Source organism: Neofelis nebulosa, chromosome 17 (genome assembly GCF_028018385.1).
Source record: "Neofelis nebulosa isolate mNeoNeb1 chromosome 17, mNeoNeb1.pri, whole genome shotgun sequence".
Lineage (NCBI taxonomy): Eukaryota > Metazoa > Chordata > Mammalia > Carnivora > Felidae > Neofelis > Neofelis nebulosa.
In genome coordinates this window covers 16,485,045-16,505,230 of record NC_080798.1, presented here as the reverse complement: position 1 = coordinate 16,505,230, position 20,186 = coordinate 16,485,045, and the positions used below count along the sequence as shown (strand labels likewise).

General features: G+C 41.3%; 1 protein-coding gene and 1 pseudogene across 1 annotated transcript in view; one reads left to right on the top strand and one right to left on the bottom strand.

Moving 5' to 3' along the window:
- LOC131500199 (uncharacterized) overlaps nt 1-20,186 on the bottom strand; it is a 174,457-nt gene that overhangs the window by 55,490 nt on the left and 98,781 nt on the right. Inside the window, exons 10-13 of the mRNA XM_058709017.1 lie at nt 12,961-13,137; nt 12,052-12,301; nt 9,530-9,652; nt 5,345-5,664 (exon numbers count right to left, since the gene is read on the bottom strand). Coding sequence (XP_058565000.1) covers nt 5,345-5,664; nt 9,530-9,652; nt 12,052-12,301; nt 12,961-13,137 — 870 coding nt within the window. The remainder of the gene's footprint in view (nt 1-5,344; nt 5,665-9,529; nt 9,653-12,051; nt 12,302-12,960; nt 13,138-20,186) is intronic.
- Nucleotides 16,925-17,300, top strand: LOC131500336 (large ribosomal subunit protein eL33-like; annotated as a pseudogene).

The window sequence follows — 20,186 nt, the reverse complement described above, 5'->3', positions numbered from 1 at the left end:
TTAGACTTCACAAAATTAGTTCAGAAAAGCCAGTAAATGAACAAATATCAACAACTATAACAAGCAACCAAAGTAAACCCGGGGAACGGGGCAAATATAATCTCTAGAGTTGTCATAATAGTCAGGAGTTCTGGTTTTTAACGAAAAATTATAAGGGGAGAAGTCCTTTAGACTTAACCAAAATGTCACTACACAATAACTCAATCCACATAAAGAAATAAAGAATACTTCAGGCACCTGGGTGGCTCAGTCAGTTGGGTGTCCAATTCTGACTCTTGATTTCAGCTCAGGTCATGATCTCATGGTTCATGAGATAGAGCCCTTGTCGGGCTCTGTGCGGACAGCTCAGAGAATGGAGCCAGCTTTGGATTCTTTTTCTCCCTCTCTCTGCCCCTCCCCGACTTGCATGCACATGTGCTCTCTCTCTGTCTCTCTGTCTCTCTCTCAAGGTAAATAAACTTAAAATAAAATAAAATAAAATAAAATAAAATAAAATAAAATAAAATGGCAAAGGACTTGAATAAACATTTCTCTAAAGAAGATATTCAAATAGACAATAAACACATGAAAAGAAACTCAACATCATTAGTAATTATAGAAATGTAAATGAAAACCACAATAAAATATCAACAGCCACCAACACAGCTATGATTTTAAAAAAAGGGGGGGAGGGTGACAACAGGGTAGCTTTAGTCGGTTGAGTGTCCAACTTCGGCTCAGGTCATGATTTCACCGTTGGTGGGTTCAAGCCTGCATTGGGCTCTGCACTGACAGATTTTGCTTCGGATTCTGTGGCTCCCTCTCTCTGCCCCTTGCCCACTCACACACTCTCTCTCTCTCTCTCTCAAAAGGAAGTAAATATTAAAAATATTTTTAAATACAATCTATTATCTAAAATGTCCATTTCCCAACAAAAATTGTGAGGCGTGCAAATTAACAGAAAAGTATGACTCATACCCTGGAAAAGCAGGCAAGAGAAACTGCCTTGTCAGATTCATCAGAAAAAGACTTCAAAAGAGCCATTACAAACATGCTCACAGACCTAAGGCAAACCATGATTAAAGAAGTAAAGGAAAGGCACGAGTGGAGGGGGAAATAGGGAGTTATAGTTCAATGGGTATAAAATTTCAACTTTGCAAGATAAAAAAGTTCTCAGGCTGCCTGGGTAGCTCAGTTGAGTGTCCAACTTCAGCTCAGGTCACTATCTCATAGTTTGTGGGATCAAGCCCTGCATCTTGCTCTGTGCTGAGTGAGAAGCCTGCTTGGGATTCTCTCTCCCAGTCTCTCTGCTCCTCCCCACCTCACTCTCTCTCTTTTTCTCTCAAAAAAATAAACATTAAAAAACAAAAAACAAAAACAAAAAAGCTCTAGGAGCTCCTGGGTGGCTCAGTTGATCAGTCAACTCTTGGTTTCCATTCAGCCATGATCTCAGTTTGTGAGTTTGAGCCCTGCGTCGGGCCCTGTGCTGACAGTGCAGAGCCTGCTTGGGATTCTCTTTCTTACTCTCTCTGCAGCCCTCCCCCCTCAAAATATATAAACGAACTTTTAAAAATAAATAAATAAATAAATAAATAAATAAATAAATAGTAAATATTTCTGAAGATTAGTTGCACAACAAAGTGCATATAGTTAACACTATTGTACTAGTGTTCACTGAAAAATGGTTAAAATGGTTAATTTTGTGTTATGTGAGTTTTTTTTAAGGCTTTATCTTTTAAGAGCAGTTTAAGGTTCACAGAAAAATTGAGGGGAAAGTACAAAGATTTCCAAAATATCCCCTGCTTCCACACATGCATGGTCTCTTCCATTGTCAGCATCCCCACTGGATATATTTGGTACAATTGATGAACCTACATTGACACATCATAATCACTCAAAGTTCATAGTTTCCATTAGAGTTCACTCTTGATTTTGCACATTCTATGGCTTTGGGCAAATGTATAATGCTATGTATCCATTATTACGGTATCATATAGAGTATTCTCACCACCCTAAAAACCTTCTGCGCTCTACCTATTCATCACTTCCCATCAATCCCTGGTAACCGCTGATCTTTTTACTGTCCTCATAGGCTTTGATATACCTTCCATATGACATATACATATGACTTCTCAAAAAGAAAAGAGAGAGGACCCAAATAGGTAAAACCATGAATGAGAGAGGAGAGATCAGAATATGCGTGCCAAAGTAATTAGGGATAAAAGACATGATGATGTCTGCAACTTACTCTCAAATGATTCTGAAAATTATAAATATATAGAGATACAAAGATAAAGAAACTGGGCAAAAGTTGGCAATTGATGAATGTGAGTAAAGGGAATATTGGTGTTCTTGTACTATTATTGCAATTCATCTATAAACTTGATGCTAATTAAATTTTAAAATCTTCTGCAGTAAAAAACAAAAACAAAAGCAAAAACCTCAACAAGGCCTACAAGCCCTCAAGAAAAGACAGCACTTCTCAATGTACACAGCAGACACTGGGGCTTGTGGAAGAGATACTGAATCATTTGTGAACTAAATTAATGGAAAGTAGGGGCAAAGGTTAAGGTGTGCCAGGGTTCCGATATGGTGGTGAGGTAGGGAGAGTACATTGAGGAGGGAAAGAGGACTTTCCTAAAGCTGTTCCACGTTTCATATTTGTCTTAGAGACTTAGTGGGCTCTGCAAAGCAGTAAATAAACACATGTCATCTAACTGGGGGAAGAGATTACTGCATGAAAGAGGTTAAATCCCACTCACTGGGGTCTCGCTGCCAGGAATCTAGGGGCCATTTTCTCCTCTTTTCACAGATCTCTCAGGGCCAGCAGATTCCAAGAGGGCAGAATAGGGAGGTAGGAGCAGTGAGGATTGAGTCACATGCCAGAAATCCTCATACCCAGTCTTTGCAGATCCACCCTACCTAAAAGGAAAATAAAAGTATTAATATAAAGTCCAGAAATAAACCCACAATCATATGGTCTATTAATTTTTGACAAAGCAGGAAAGAATATCCAATGGGAAAAGGACAGTCTCTTCAACAAATGGTGTTTGGAAAACTGGACAGAAGCATGCAAAATAATGAAACTGGACCACTTTCATCACACACAAAATTCAAAATGGATTAGAGACCTAAATGCGAGATCTGAAACCATAAAAATCCTAGAAGAGAATACAGGCAGTAACTTCTTTGACATCAGCCATAGCAACGTCTTTCTAGATGTGTTACCTGAGGCAAGGGAAACAAAAGCAAAAATAAATGATTGGAACTACATCAAAATAAAAAACTTCTGCACAGCAAAGAAAACAATCAACAAAAACTAAAAGGCAACCTATAGAATGGGAGGAGATATTTGCAAATGACCTATCCAATAAGGGGTTAGTATCCAACATAAAGAACTGATATAACTCAACACCCTAAACACAAATAATCCAATTGAAAAATGGGTATTAGACGTGAACATATATTTCTCCAAAAAAGACATACAGGTGGCCATCATGAAAAGATGCTCGTCATCACTTATCATTAGAGAAATGCAAATAAAAACTACAAAACTACAATGAGATCACCTCATACCTGTCAGAATGGCTAAAATCAACAACACAACAACAGGTGTTGGAAAGGATGTGGCAAAAAAGGAACCGTCTTGCACTATTGGTGGGAATGTAAACTGGTGCAGCCACTGTGGAAAACAGTATGGAAGTTCCTCAAAAAGTTAAAAATAGAACTACCTTGTGCAATCACACTACTGAGTATTTACGCAAAGAATACAAGCACACTAATTCAAAGAGATACATGCACCCAATGTTTATAGCAGCATTATTTACAACAGCTAAGATATGGAAGCAGCCCAGTGTCCATCAATTGATGGATAAAAAAGATGTGGGATTTATATTTATATTTATATTTATAATGAACATTATTCAGCCATAAAAAAAGAATGAAATCTTGCATTGTAATTACATGGATGGAACTAGAGAGTATAATGCTAAGCAAAATAAATCAGAAAAAGACAAAAACCATATGATTTCACTCATGTGGAATTAGGAAACAAAACAAAGGGAAAATGAAAGAGAGAGAGAAATCAAGAAACAGACTCTTAATTATAAAGAATTGATGGTTACCAGAGGGGAGAGGGTTGGGGGATGGGTTAAATAGGTGATGAGGATTAAGGAGTGCACTTGTAATGAGCACTGGGTGATGTATGGAAGTGTTGAATCACTATATTGTACATCTGAAACTCATATAATATTGTATGTTAACTAACTGGAATTAAAATAAAAACTAAAAGAAACCCAAAAAACAAAAACAACCTCCACCTGCAAGTCCATAAAGAATGTAAAAGAATCTCTGCACAGCCAGGCTGTGACTCAGGGCTCATCTGTTACTAAACTCACACCTCCACCTTTAACATGTGGAGCTATAACTTCCACTGGGACAACAAAGGTAAAACAACATCTCTACAGCCTTTGTGGCCAAGAGTACAGGGAATTCTCTTTTGCAGATATCTGTGCTGGTGATTATAAGGTGTGATACTCCTGGCTTCACTACCGCCAGAAACAAGTCCCCAGGATTAGGTCTTTTAACTCCACAGCACCTGGGTGTGTAGCGAAGCTGCTGACCCCTTTGAGCTCTGGGGCTTCTCAGATGCAAAGTAGGGGCAGTCTTTTGGCAACCCACAGAGGGCCTGGCCAAAGGAACAGCCCACCCTGGTGTCCAGGACAACCTGCCCATCGCTCTGATAACACATCCCCTGGCCCACTTTCGGAAAAGCCCTCTGAGTCAGAGGTGAAGGTGGTCTCATAGGAAGGAACATCTACAAGGAAAGTGGGGACTCTGACCCCCCTCCTCAAAGTCCAAGCCACATCTCCAAATCCTGGGATGCCAGAACACATTCTCACCCTGAAGACCCCACCACATCCCCAAACCAGGGGCATCCACTTCCTAACTTCTCCCTCATCTCCCAAACCCCAAACTACACAGATCTAGCCACGAACCACAAACACCTAAGAACATACAGCCCCAGACGGTCCCCCAAATCCCTGTACTACCTACCTCACTGTCCTCTCCCCCAACCTGGGGTTGTCGTGTCGCAGTTGCCCCCAAACCAAAATACCCGGCGAGATTTGTCCCTTAAATCCAAGGACCCCTGGCTTCTGCCCCCCAACCCAAGGATGCGGACAGCCCACCAACCTGGGAACACAAAGTCGTAGCCATCCTCCACATCTCAACAGAACCAAGAAGATCCTATATCATCCCTCAGACCTCGCGAGCGCCGAACGTTTTTCGTTCGTCCTTCGCACGACCCGGGTACTCTCGGCTATTCCTGCCGCCATCAGCGCCCCCGTAAGATTGGGGGACTCACCTCTCCAGGTATCCGCCTGGAGGTCTTGGGCACGGAGACCGCCACTAGACTTTCACGGGGCGCGTCTCCCGGAACCAGCCCTGACCACACGCACCGCGGAATAAGACCCAGCGGCTGGTGCCTGCCGCGGTGCACGGAGGTGCGCGGGTCCGGCGGATGGACCACATCTCCCAGAAGCCCCCGCGCAGGACGGGGGCGCGCAGGGAGCCCCTCCCGGAGATCCGGGCAGACCCGTGCAGGTGAACCCAGTCTCAGCAGGGGACGTCCCCTTTGGCAGGGCTGGACCCGCAAACACAAAAACGGACACGTGCCTCCACCGTCTGCAATCAGGTATAAAAAATACCAGTAATTACTCTATCCAGAGATAGCTGTATATAAGCTTATATCCTTTATATGAATATTTATGTCATCTTAACCTGCTTTTTAAATCAAAAATATATTGAACATTAAGTGTTCTTCCACAGTATTTTGTAAATTCTACATGCCACTTATGTAATTGTCTTATCTTCTTGTCATTAGGTTTTTTCAAATTACCGGTATTACAGCCACCATAACGTGTGTTTGGCAGAGCTCAAAGGCAGGCACAGGAGTGGGAAAACTTTATAGTTGAAAAGAGAAGGCTTCAGGGATACATTGATTGGTTATTGGTATAGAGAAGCTGGAGGTGACTAATGAGAAGCAGTCCCATTTTATATGACTGGTTTGAAGATAGAATTTGGCTTTCTGTGGTTGGTCCTGAACTAGATGCAGAGACAGAGGAAAAAAAAAAAACAAACAAAATTAAGGAAGCTAGCAGTCATTGTCCAAATCCTGGATGTTGTGGGCTGATTGCTGCCAAGGTCGTAGGTTGGTTTCCTGTTGGAAACTGGTTGGCTGCTGCAGAGTTTGTAGGTCAGAATTCTATTTTATATACTATCTGTTTGTATATATCCACTCTGTCAAGTTTAATGGTTCCAAACAACAGCACTCATTTATTATCTTTTGTGGTTTCTCTCGATCAGAAATTCTAGAACAATCTGGCTGGACAGTTTGTGCTGGAATTTTTCATGATAGCTGTGCACAGTTCCGGGAGCCACTGGGGGCTGGCTGGGCATCTCTCTTATTTCATGTAATCTCTGGGTTTCTATGTGGTCTTTCTGTGTGGGCTACTTTGGGCTTCTTAACAGCATGGTAGCCTTGGACATCTTACATTGCAGCTCAAGGTTCTAAAGGCAAGAGTCCCAAGAAAGATCCAGATGGAAGCTGTATCACTTTTTACGCCTAGCCTCAAAATCACATAGCATCATTAACACTGTGCTCATGACTTAAAAGGCCTATCCAGATTCAGTGAAAAGGGAAAGTGCCTCTACTTCCTTACGGGAAAGTGGCAAGGTTCTGGAAGACCATCTGACATGAAAAATATAGTTGTGGTCATTTTTGGAAAATGCAATTTGCCAGGCACCTGGGTGGCTCAGTGTCTTAAGCGTCCGACTTTGGCCCAGGTCATGATCTCGTGCTTCGTGGGTTCGAGCCCTTGTCGGGCTCTGTGCTGACAGCTCAGAGCCTGGGGCTTGCTTCGGATTCTGTGTCTCCCTCTCTGCCCTTCTCTGCCTCGTGCTCTGCCTCTCTCTCCCTCAAAATAAATAAACATAAAAAAATTAAGAAAAAGAAAGAAAATGCCATTTACCATAAACTACAAACAGATAGAAGCAGAGGAATAAGTCTTAATTTTCACTGAAGACTGAACATTTATTTATATTACTGAGCTGAAACTGTTTGTAGTAGGTAGGAGTGATTAAAAAAAAATCATGACCTCTAAATAAAATTTTCAGCAGGATTAGGGAAAATCTAGCTCCACCTGACATATTTAAAGTGACAATGAGAGATAAAAATGAAGCTGTTTTCTTTTTACTCTCCTTGAGTATTGCTTGATCAACTTGATGATTACATAAAAATAGATCCATTGATACATAAGAGATAGAAAAAGAAATGATAAATAGCCTATAAAGTTGTAACCAAAGTATTACCAGGTGATTTGGGTTTTTCCCTTTCGCCTAAGCATGCATCACTTAAGCATGCTTGTTGCTACTTCTGGTACTATCCATATAAAAGATGATTTTGCTTTGTTTTAGTTGTTAATAGCTCTTCCCAGATTCATTTATTTAAAGAGGTGAAGAAGTGGCTCATTCTTTCTTTAAAAAATGTTTATTGATTGATTGATTGATTGATTTTGAGAGGGGGGAGGGGTAGAGAGAGAGAGGGAGAGAGAATCCCAAGCAGGCTCTGCACTGTCAACTTGGAGCCTGATGTGGGGCTAGACCCCATGAACTGTAAGATCATGACCTGAGCCGAAGTCAAGAGCCAGATGCTTAACCAACTGAGCCATCCAGCATCCCTGAAGTAGCTCATTCTTAAAAATTATTTTTCCTTGGGCAAAAGTAAAAGCTTGCTATTCTTAAAAACAGCTTTCATGGGGTATCTGGGGGGGGGGTGGTGGTGGTGGCGCTCAGTCAGTAAAGCATCCAACTTTGGCCCCGGTCATGATCTCACAGCTCGTGGGTTCAAGCCCTGCTTCAGGCTCTGTGCTGACAGCTTAGAGCCTGGAGCCTGCTTCCGATTCTCTGTCTCCCTCTGTGCCCCTCCTCCACTCGTGCTTTGTCTCTCTCTCTCTCAAAAATAAATAAACATTGCAAATTAAATAAATAAGTAAAAGCAGCTTTTGTAATTTGAATGGTTTTTCATTGTGCTCATTAGTTCTCAATATTGAAAAAAAAACTGTGTTTCTAAGCATTTGGGTGTGTGTTTCCATTCTGTCTAAAAGTTAACTCCCGGGGCGCCTGGGTGGCGCAGTCGGTTAAGCGTCCGACTTCAGCCAGGTCACGATCTCACGGTCCGTGAGTTCGAGCCCCGCGTCAGGCTCTGGGCCGATGGCTCGGAGCCTGGAGCCTGTTTCCAATTCTGTGTCTCCCTCTCTCTCTGCCCCTCCCCCGTTCATGCTCTGTCTCTCTCTGTCCCAAAAATAAATAAAAGTTAACTCCCACGTCCTTCAAACTGTGTCGTGGGTGCGCTGGGTGTTCATGTTGTTACTTTCTCACATCTCTTTTTCATGGTGGTCTTCTTTTTTCTTCTGATTGAGCCCAGTTAGCCATAATACCCTAATGGTGAAGAATAATCTTTGTTGATAATTATCACTTTGGACCTACTATAATCAGAAATATGACAGTATCAATAGCGATAGTTTTTTTTCCCCACAAATTCCAATACTGTCTGCATAGTTCCCAAGAATTATAAGGTTATAGTTTTTCTTTCTTTAATGTTTATTTATTTTGAGAGAAAGAGAGAGAGATAGAGCGTGAGTGGAGGAAGGGCAGAGAGAGAGGGAGACAGAGGATCCGAAGCAGGCTCTGTGCTGACAGCAGAGTCCCCGTGAGAGGCTGGAACTCACCCATGAGATCATGACCTGAGCTGAATTCGGATGCTTAACTGACTGAGCCACCCAGGTGCTCAAGGTTGTAGTTTTACTTGCAAGCAGAATGAGGTTTTCTTTTCAGAATTCTCACGAGCCATCACTACTGTATTCTAGTGACATTTTCCATACATTGCATTAGATACAGTTGTTTCTGCATATTTTTGTTTTATATCATTGGTTGCACTACAAGCCACTCAATGGTATCATTTTCATGTATAATCTCCGCAAGTACTTAAAGCAAATTATTACGTTTCAAGTAGTACTTATACATGTCTGATAGTTGAGCAATAGTTGAAAACCCATAGTTTATTTCTTTTAGCTTCAATTTAATATTCTATTTTCTCAATATATTTCAGTTTATGTGTTCATTATGATACCAGAATATATATACATTTTTCCATTTTGTGCTCCTACAAATAGAATATTTTGGGGAACAAACATTTAAAATTTTATTAATTAATGAGAAATTTCTTCCCAGTGTGCTTGCATAGATTTACACTCCCACCAGTATAAATGTATGAGTTCCTACTTCCCAACTTTTCAGTTCCGGAAGATTTTACCTCCCTATGTCAGTCTGCCATTTCTACATAATAATCTGCCCTTAAGTTCTGGTGTAAAACAAGTATTTATATTCACACGTGTGGAGGTTGGTTGGGAGACCGCTTTTCTAGGCTGGGTTAAGCTGAGGTGACTTGACAGGCAGCTGTCCTTGTCCTAGGATAGTGGGGTAACCATACATTTGATGGTGACCACTTCCTTGAGACCATTCCACCAGATGGTACAGAGTGATTCAAACTCATCCCATTCTGTCATGTCTCCTAAATTAGGAAAGAACAAATTCAGGCCTTTGCCTTGTCCACCTGAGAGAGAAATATGAGAACTATGAGCAGTGGTAGCATGCCCAAAGCAGAGGGCTCTATGAAGCTCAGAGGGAGAAAAGTATATTTAGTTCAGGGCAAAGTCATCCTGGTTTATCTGAAAGTCTTGTGTTCCATGAAATCCCTCATCCTGGGAAAACCAGCAGGGTTGATCACTCTAGATTAATCCTTGGTTTGATAGGAAACCGTCCCAGAAGGAACCATCTTTGAGATAAAGCTGGTTAAAGCAGTCAAGTCAATTCAGATATGCATTGATAATACTGTTGCACCAACTGTTATCAGAATCAATGTGGTGGGATCTTGGTCTTATGTGTTTCATTCTAATTGGAGTGAGGGATAATATCAATATGCTGTGATAAAGAGCCGCCTCCTTGGTAGAAAGGACAGCTTTGGAAAGGGAAATGAATAACCATGAACACATAGTGAGGATAAATACAACGTGTGCTAGTGATGGTGTCCAAGGGAGACATGAGCGGTTGAACACAGGAGAGTGTGAAGAAGGACTACTATAACAAAATGAGTTTAGTAACAAGCAGAATTGGAAGCGTTTTGTAGCTGACTGAAAAAAAAATTGACAGTGTTTATTCCTTAGGAAATGAGTGCTTGGACTCTTGAGATAGAAAATAGTCTTACAAACATAGATTTTTCTTTGTCCTTATTGTGGGTACTTCACCAATCAATTCTCTGAAGTTTTATTATGCCTTCAATGTAATTTTGTCGAATTCATAACAAAACATATCCCTTTACCATTTGCTCAGCATTTTTAGTTACATCGATTCACCCATCTTCATGACCACTCTATGAGGCAGAAGGTATGGTTATGTTATATACACTTTAAGCCAGAATATACAAAAGCCCAAAGAGGTTTAATTTTGCCAAAGACAATACACATTGTTAACTTAGCTGCTTAGTACCTGGAACCTCCTGGAAAACATTATTTTGAAGAACTTGCAGAACTGAGAACCAGACAAGAATTCAGACTGGTAGTATAGGGCATGATTATCCTATCCTTGTTTAAATGAGCCTCTGTAGGTGTATGTAACCCTGGGAAATAAATTATTTTATTATTTTATTTTATTATTTTTTAGTTTTTTATTTAATTAATCTCTATACTCAGTGTGGGGTGTGAGCAGGGGAGAGAAAGAATCTTAAGTAGGCTCCACGCTCAGCACAGAGCCCAACATGGGGCTTGATCCCAGGACCCTGGGATCATAACCTGAACTGAAATCAAGAGTCAGATGCTCAACTGACTGAGCTGTCTAGGCACTCCTAAGCTAATTCTTGGTGACAAATATAAATGGGATGTTTTTATTCTCTTTTTACTCATGAGGAAAATAAGACCTTTAGAACAATATTTAAATGCTTCAGGACACATCACCAAAAGTGATGGTTATTGAATAAGTTTAATGTACATATGGGGTGATTAGGTTGAAATGCTGAATGTTTTACTTTATTATGTACTGTTTCGAATCATTGTATGGGAGAAAAAAAAGTGTCAGTAGTCATCAGTCGCAAAAATGCTTAGTTTCATAAATAAACCCCTGTTTCACCAAGAAGGCAAAATAGTTTAATCAAATGGATGGCCTTAACTTAGTTGTCTTACAATAACAAGAGAAAACACTAATATAAATAATGTCAGGGACTCTTCTAAGTATTCCATGTATATTAACTCTTTTAATCCTTGCTACAACCCTATGAAGTATATTCTATCATTATCCTCATATTCAATGTCAATAAACTGAGGTTACAGGTAGGTAATTTGCCCAACCCACAAAGTTACAAAGTGGTAAAGCAAGAATTTGAACCTAGACATTTCTGACGTGAGTGTCCATGTTATTGTTTTTCCTCACAGCTTTATTGTGATATAACTGACATATAACATTGTGTAAGCTTAAGGTGTAAAATGTGGTGATTAGATACATGTATATATTGCAAAAAACGATTACCACAATATGGTTAGGTAACACATTCATCACGTAATTACCATTTGTGTGTATGTGTGTGTGAACATTTGACATCTACTCTCTTAGCATATAGTCCCATGCTATACATCAGATCCCCAGAATTAATCCCTCTTAAAACTGGAAGTTTGTACCCTTTGACCAACATCTCCCTGTTTTCCCCACCTTTCCAGTGTCCCATGTTCTTAATCTCTACAATACCCTGCCTCTGAGCCAATTAAGAAAATTTTCCCGTTTCTAATACAATAACCTTGGATGGGTAGGCCTTAGGAGACCCAAGTGGCAAACAAAGGGGGATTTTGTTTTTCAATAAAAAAAACAGAGAGGAGTCCTAGAAATTTACCCAGATGGTTGCAGTTAATATTCTCCCAACAGTTCTGAGGATGCCCTGGGACCATTTCCATTCCCCTGACTTTCTACTAGAAAGTAGCATGGAGCAGAAGGGGTTCCATTCTGCCAGTCTAGAGTCCACCAGCTGCCTGTCACAGCCATCAGCCTCCCCGAAGGGGATTTGTGGCTGTTGCCAGGAGCTTCTCTGGGCCTGAGTGACTTCAAGCCATGGTGATAAACCTTGGGGAAACCAAGACTGCAGTTCTCTCCAGCCCAACACAGCAGAATCCTGTGACTCCCTGGAGGCTGGGATTGATGTGTAAAACTCCCTGGACTGGAACTAAAAGGAGCATTCACGTCCACTTTCTGAGTAACTTATGCCGTTGTTTCCCAAGAGGTGTTCTCCACTGTTCATTTTTGGGTCTTTCATCCTTCTTGCCAAGGGTTTCCTATCCCATCACCTCCCTCAAGAAGAGTTTAAAACGACTTCACAACAACCGAAGCTCCATCTCTCAAAACATGGATGAGGGTGCCTGGGTAGTGAGTCACTTAAGCGTCCGACTTCAGCTCAGGTCATGATCTCGCAGTCTGTGAGTTCAAGCCCCGGGTCGGGCTCTGTGCTGACAGCTCAGAGCCTGGAGCCTGCTTCGGATTCTGTGTCTCCCTCTCTCTGCCCCTCCCCTGCTTATGCTCTGTCTCTCTCTGTCTCAAAAATAAATAAAAATATTTTTTTAAATATTTTTTAAAAACATGGATGATTTTGTTCGCGCCCATAGCTTCTGTCAACATCTAGGGTTCAAACTTCTGACACTAATCAGGATACTTCTAGAGAATTTGGGGATCAGTCCACCCAGGGACCTTTCAAGCCTGTCCAGGTAGACATCACGCAGACACTGCCCACCCAGCCCAGTGAGAGCACTGTGCATGCGTGCGGGCTGCCCACATGCGTGCACAAGTCAGTGGGTCCACCGGGGAGCCTGCTCTGAGGCTGCCACATACTCCGGCTTGCGAGGACATCCTGACCGAGGCATCCTGAGGGGAGGCTGTGCACAAGGCAACAGCCCTGACAGTCTTCAGCTCCCCAGTGATGGTGGCGCTGGTCTGGGAGCAGGAGCCCCAGCTGCCTGTGCGAGGATGGAAAGGCTGAGACCAGAGCTGCTCCGCCAAGGCTGAAAACTGGGGGTAAAATGTATTTGTATACGAACATGAAACATCGAGAGACCATCCTCTCTCTTACCGCTTGCAACCTTTGGTTTGGTTTGGTTTGGTTTTGCTTTTCTTTGTTTTGTTTGCATGAGAGAGGCCCCCTTAGGTGTATGTATTTGAGGCCAGCATTACTCTTGCTTCCGGTACCAGCAGTTTATGACCACATGTTGTGATCAGTGTAATAAATGGGGACAAAAAATTAAAAAATAAGACTTTTAGATTGGTCTGGGATTGGCACTGACTCTTCTTTTTTTAATTTTTTTTTTATTTTTTAAATAATTTTTAAGCTTTTTATTTCATAATGATTATAGACTCACAGGAAGTTGCAAAAATAGTACATTCAGTCCTGAACCTTTCACCCAACTTCCCCAGAAGTGATACTGTGGTACGATATCAAAACTAGGAAATTGATCTTGTACAATTCTGTTAACCAGGCCACACACCCTACTCCCCATTGTCATCAATTTGTACATTTGCTCATGTGTGTATGTGTGTGTTTGCAGATTCCTGTAACCACCACCACAATCAGGAGATAGAACTGTTCCATAGCCACAAAGGGACTCCCTCTGCCACGCCTTAATAGCCAGACCCATTCAACCCCATCCAGGTTCCTGTCCCCTGAGAACTGCTCATCTGTTCTCTGTCACTAGAGTTTTGTCATTTTGAAGATGACAAATGGAAGCACACAAAATTTACCTTTTGGTATTGGCTTTTTTTTCCCTCCATTAAGCGTAATGTCCTTAAGTCCCATCCAAGTTGTTGCACATATCCAGAGCTAACTCCTTTTTATTGATGGGTATTATTCTATTGTATATATGTGATCTGTGTTTTCTTAGAGTCTGTATTTGTCTATTTGGCATCTATTCATCACAGGATTAATGGCATTAACTATATTTTCTTATTTTCTATATTATTGATGGTCTGGCATTTGGGAGCCTTATAGACCTAGAGAGAGATTCCTTCCTAGGGCTAACCAATTCTTAGAGAAAGCAAGGGGCTTGGTCAGAAGCATGTCTTGTATATACAAACCAACCAAACCAGAGTCTATAGACCCCAACCATCTCCTTATCTAACTACACGAAGTCAATATTTCCTCTAACCTAAATCATCCCAGGACCAGGTACCAGGCAACTAAAGACCACTGCTGTGTTAAAATTGAACTGGGTAAAATTTAAAGATCTTACTGGCTTGGGGCACCTAGGTGGCTTAGTCAGTTAAGTGTCTGACTCTTGGTTTCAGCTCAGGTCATGATCTCACGGTTCATGAGTTTAAGCCCCATGTCAGGATCTCCAATGACAGTATGGAGCCTGCTTGGAATTCTCTCTCCCTCTCTCTGCCCCTCTCCTGCTCATGCGCTCTCTCTCTCTCTCTCTCTCTCTCTCTCTCAAAATAAATAAATAAACTTAAAAGAAAAAAGACCTTATTCAATATTCATTAATCGGGCAGCATTCAACCTAGCAGGTAAAAAGGAGCTCCAAAGAGCCATACATAGCAAGAGATTTTATAGGCAGAAGGGAGCAGGAACGGGTAAGTTGTACTTGGCAAAAAAATTAGAGTAGTTGTTGCAAAGTTACTTTCCTTTAAGGCGTATCGGGAGTCCATCGAGCAGATTACCTACTTAGTGCTGATCAGGCAATTCCTGAATAACTGGTTTAAGATTCCATTTCTGGGAGAGCCACACACCTACCAGGATGGCTAAAATATTGTGACAACAGCAAATGGGGGTGAGGATGTGAAGAACTAGATCACCCATATATTGTGGTACATATGATATAGTAATACAGCCAGCACATCCACTGTTGAAAATAGTTTGGCAGTTTCTTATAAAACTCAAAATGCACCTACCATGTGATTCAGCAGTTGAACTCTTGTGCATTTATCCCAGAGAAATGAAAACTGTGTTCACACAAAATCTGTACACAAATGTTCATATTAGCTTTATTCATTGTATCCACAACTTGGAAATCATTCAAATATCCTTAAGTGGAAGAATAGTTTTGTTAGGCTGGCTGGTGATGCACGTGGCGAAGAATTGCACAGAGTGGAGCAAAAGGCAGGACGGAGTTTATTCACTGTCCAAGGGAGGAGAGGGGTCAGACATCAAGAGAAATGCCAGCCCCGAGTTTCTGTCAGTCTGGGCCTTCGAAGGGGTTTTGAAGGATGTGAGAGGGTTAAAGGTGTGCCCATGGAAGGATGTGGGGAGCAGGTGGATCGACTGGTAGAGCAGAAGGTGGCAGGTTTTTGAGGGACTCTGTTTGAGGCCTGCTAGGGATGTGGGTTGCGGTCAGGCTAGAGAAGAGTATGTTTATTATTTTTTTAATGTTTATTTTTCAGAGAGAGAGAGAGAGAGAGAAACAGAGTGTGAGCGGGGGAAGGGCAGAGAGAGACACAGAATCTGAAGCAGGCTCCAGGCTCCGAGCTGTCAGCACAGAGCTCGACATGGGGCTTGAACCCATGAATCGCGAGATCGTACCTGAGCCAAGGTCACACGCTTAACTGACTGAGCCACCAAGGTGTCCCTAGAGAAGAATATGTTTAGTAGTTGGGGTCTACTTTCCAAGAGTGTAGGGGACTGTGACATAGAAAAACAGAGTTAGGGGGCGCCTGGGTGGCGCAGTCGGTTAAGCGTCCGACTTCAGCCGGGTCACGATCTCGCGGTCCGTGAGTTCGAGCCCCGCGTCGGGCTCTGGGCTGACGGCTCGGAGCCTGGAGCCTGTTTCCGATTCTGTGTCTCCCTCTCTCTCTGCCCCTCCCCCGTTCATGCTCTGTCTCTCCCTGTCCCAAAAATAAATAAAAAACGTTGGGGAAAAAAAAAAAAAAAACAGAGTTAGGACCAAGTGTAGACACCTGTGAGTTTTGCCTATAAGCATGGCTGCAGGGGGAGGGGTGCTTTGAATAGATTCCTTTCAGTTTTTAAATTGTGGCACATTAAAATAAAAACAGATAAAAAATTGTGGCACATTCACACCATGGAATACTACTCAACAATAAAAAGGAACAAACCACTGGTACATGCAACAACTTGGATGATTTCAAGGCTATTAGGCTGAGAAAAAAGGGGGGGAAAGCCCCTCATGAGAGGTTACATATGTATGCCTCCATTTATATAGCATTCTTGAAATTTTAAAAATTATTAAAATGGTAAACATATTAATATAAGTTGCCACAGCTTAAGGATGTGGGAAGGGGTGGCATGGCTATAAAGTGGTAACATGAGGTAGCCTTGTGGTGATGAAACAGTTTTGTGTATTGTGGTGGTGGCTACATGAAACTTACACATGACAAAACCATATAGAACGGTTACATACAGAAATAATTGCATATAAAACTGGTGAAATCTTTTTTTGATATTGTACTATAGTTACGCAAAATATATACCATTGAGGGTAACTGAGTGCCGAGTACATGAGACCTCCTTCTACGATTATAAAGAAAATTATTACCATGGAACTTATAAAATTATTTGAATTAAATGATAATCAAAATAAAACATAAGAAACAAGATGAGGTAAAACTTATAGGAAATTTATAGTCACAAATAAACACATTGGAAAAGAAGAAACGGGGAAAATCAATGAAATTCACCTCAATTCCTTAAATTACATTAAATTAAACCCAAAGATGAATAAGAAAATTATAAATGATTAAATAAAATAGAATATAGTCACATAATAGAGCCTATCAAGAGAGCAAGCTCTTTCCACTATCTTGGAACTTGTGGAGGCCTGCTGGGAACAGGACTCCTGAAACGACAAATATGTCTGGAAGGCTGTGATCCAAAGCCATTTTTGCTGGCTATAAGCGGGGTCTCCGGAACCAGAGAGAGCACACAGCTCTTCTTAAAATTGAAGGTGTTTATTATGCTCGAGATGAAACTGAATTCTTTCTAGGCAAGAGATGTGCTTATGTGTACAAAGCAAAGAACAACACAGTGACTCCTGGTGGCAAACCGAATAAAACCAGAGTAATCTGGGGAAAAGTAACTCGTGCTCATGGAAACACAGTGGCATGGTTTGCACCAAATTCTGAAGCAACCTTCCTGCTAAAGCCATTGGCCACAGAATCCTTGTGATGCTGTACCCCTCAAGGATTTAAACTAACTGAAAAGTAAATAAATAAAGGTGTAGATTTGTTTTCTTGAAGAAAAAAAAAGTCATTCCTTCAAAAGACTTCAAAAGTGGTTTATTAACCACTGCAAAAACTAATCAAGCGGAAAAGACAAGGCACAAATAACCAAGAGCAGGAGTAGAATGCACAATATAATACAGATTTCGGAAAGAGTAAGACTATACCTATTGATCTAAGGGATGTACAAGATAGGCTATTGCTTGAGCAAAGAAAGTTAGAAAACCAATGCAGAGCTTGGTGCCATTTATTTATTTAAATAATCCCTACACCCAATGTGGGGCTCAAACTCATGACCCCCGAGATCAAGAGTCCAGTGCTCTAACTGACTAAGCCAGCCAGGTGCCCCTAGCTTGGTGCCATTTAAAAACTTGAACAAGGACAAATCAAATCTAACATGTAATGTTGATATGAACAAGGAAAAAGGTATGAAAAGATAAATAAGCTTTGTTGAAGTTATAGATAGGTCTGAAAGAATTGAAGCGGGGCATGATATTTATTTATATGTCTTTTCATTGTTGTTTACTAGTTGTGAAAATATATTACTGCTGTAATTTTGGTAGAGAAACATAATAAAAGACATATTAAAAATATGTACATTCGAGGAAAAGTAAAGTTCAATTTTGGATAGTTCCTATTCAAATTTTCAAGTAGAAGTATAAACAAAGCCAGAGCTGAAATTCCAGATACTTCTGTCTTTTTAAAGTCTTGAGGTGTTTTTCTTCCTTAGAACATAACTGCTGATTTTTTCAAACATTTGTAATGATGCAATTTAATGTATTATCATTTTTCCTGTAGAAATTACCATAATTCCCAAATATCATGTTCAAGAAAATCTCTCTCACAGGATCTGGCTGGACAGAAAGTTATAGAGGAAGGAAAGACTTATGACACCTTTGGTGAGGGACATTTCCTTTTGCAGAGCAGGACCAGTCTCTCGGACAAACCAGGGCCTGGTATTAGAGCCCTGGAAAAACCTCTAATGCCAGATACTTAGCTAGCTACCTACAGCAATCTCCTAAACTTTATCCTGCTATTTATGCATTTTAGTCAAGTAAATCCTTCCCAGTTGTGTTTCTCACAAATGTTAGTGGCCATTAGGAGGAAAATGGTTTTCTTCATCAAATTAATTTTTTTTTAAATTTATTTTTGGGACAGAGAGAGACAGAGCATGAACGGGGGAGGGGCAGAGAGAGAGGGAGACACAGAATCGGAAACAGGCTCCAGGTTCCGAGCCATCAGCCCAGAGCCCGACGCGGGGCTCGAACTCAGGGACCGCGAGATTGTGACCTGGCTGAAGTCGGACGCTTAACCGACTGCGCCACCCAGGCGCCCCAAATTAATTTTTTTAATGTTTATTTATTTTTGAGAGAGAGAGAAAGACAGAGAGAGAGTATGTGTGTGAGCAGGGGAGGGGAAGACACAGAATCCGAAGCAGCTCCAGGCTCTGAGCTATCAGCACAGAGCCCGACGCAGGGCTTGAACTCATGAACCGTGAGATCATGACCTGAGCCAAAGTCAGACACTTACCCCACTGAGCCACCCAGGCGCCCCTTCATCAAATTAATTTGTGACATGCTGGAATATACAAGTTGAACTCTGGGGCTTACTGCTATTTCTGGACGTTATTCTACTGCATTGACCTGTTTGTCTATCCTTAGACAGCCACTACAGTCTTTCTTGCCTTATCTTCTGGCTAGTCTTGAAATCAGATGCCATAAGTCATCCAATTTGCTTTTTCTCAATGCTTATTTTTAACTGTTTTAGGTCTTTGGGTTTCTATACCGTAGCTCCCCACTTATCCGCGGTTTCCCTTTGCCCAGGTTTCAGTTACTCTGTTATAGTCAACCACAGTCCCAAAATGTTAAATGTAAAATTCCAGAAGTAAACAATTCATGTTTTAACTTGTGCACCATTCTGGGTCGTGTGATGAAATCTCCTGTTATTCCGCTCCACCCCACCCGGGATGTGTCCCTTTGTCCAGTGTATCCACACTTTCTATACTACCTGCCTGTTAGTCACTTAGCTGTCTAGGTTATCAGATCAATTTTTGTGGTATCACAGTGCTTGTACTCAAGTAACCCTTATTTGAGTTAATGGCCCCAAAGCACAAGAGTAGTGATGCTGGCAATTTGACAATGTCAAAGAGAAGCTGTAAACTACTTCCTTTAAGGGAAAAGGTGCAAGTTCTTGACTTCATAAGGAAAGAAAAAAAATCAGATTCTGCACTAGCTGCAGTTTCAGGCATTCACTGTGGGTCTTGGAACATATCCCTTACAGATAAGGGAAGGGGAACTACTGTACACATCTTAGAATAGATTTACCAATGAAAATTTAAAAAGCATGCTGGTATTTTGACTGGAATGGCATCAAATCTACAGATAAATTTGGGGAAGTTTGATGAAAGATACTGAGTTTTCCGGCCACAGCCATAGCATCTCCATTTATTTAGATCTTGTCTTACTTCTTTCAGCAATGTTTTGTACTTTTGTATATAAAGGTCTCTCATATCTTTTATTACACTTATTCAACTAAGTATCTTATATTCTTCAATAAACTATATTTTGCTTTTTGTTTCATTTACACTTGTATATTGCTCATGTAAAGGTATACATTTATGGTCAATTGATTTTTTTTTTTATTTATTTTTTTTTCAACGTTTTTTATTTATTTTGGGGACAGAGAGAGACAGAGCATGAACGGGGGAGGGGCAGAGAGAGAGGGAGACACAGAATCGGAAACAGGCTCCAGGCTCCGAGCCATCAGCCCAGAGCCTGACGCGGGGCTCGAACTCACGGACCGCGAGATCGTGACCTGGCTGAAGTCGGATGCTTAACCAACTGCGCCACCCAGGCGCCCCTATGGTCAATTGATTTTTGATAACAGTGCCAAAC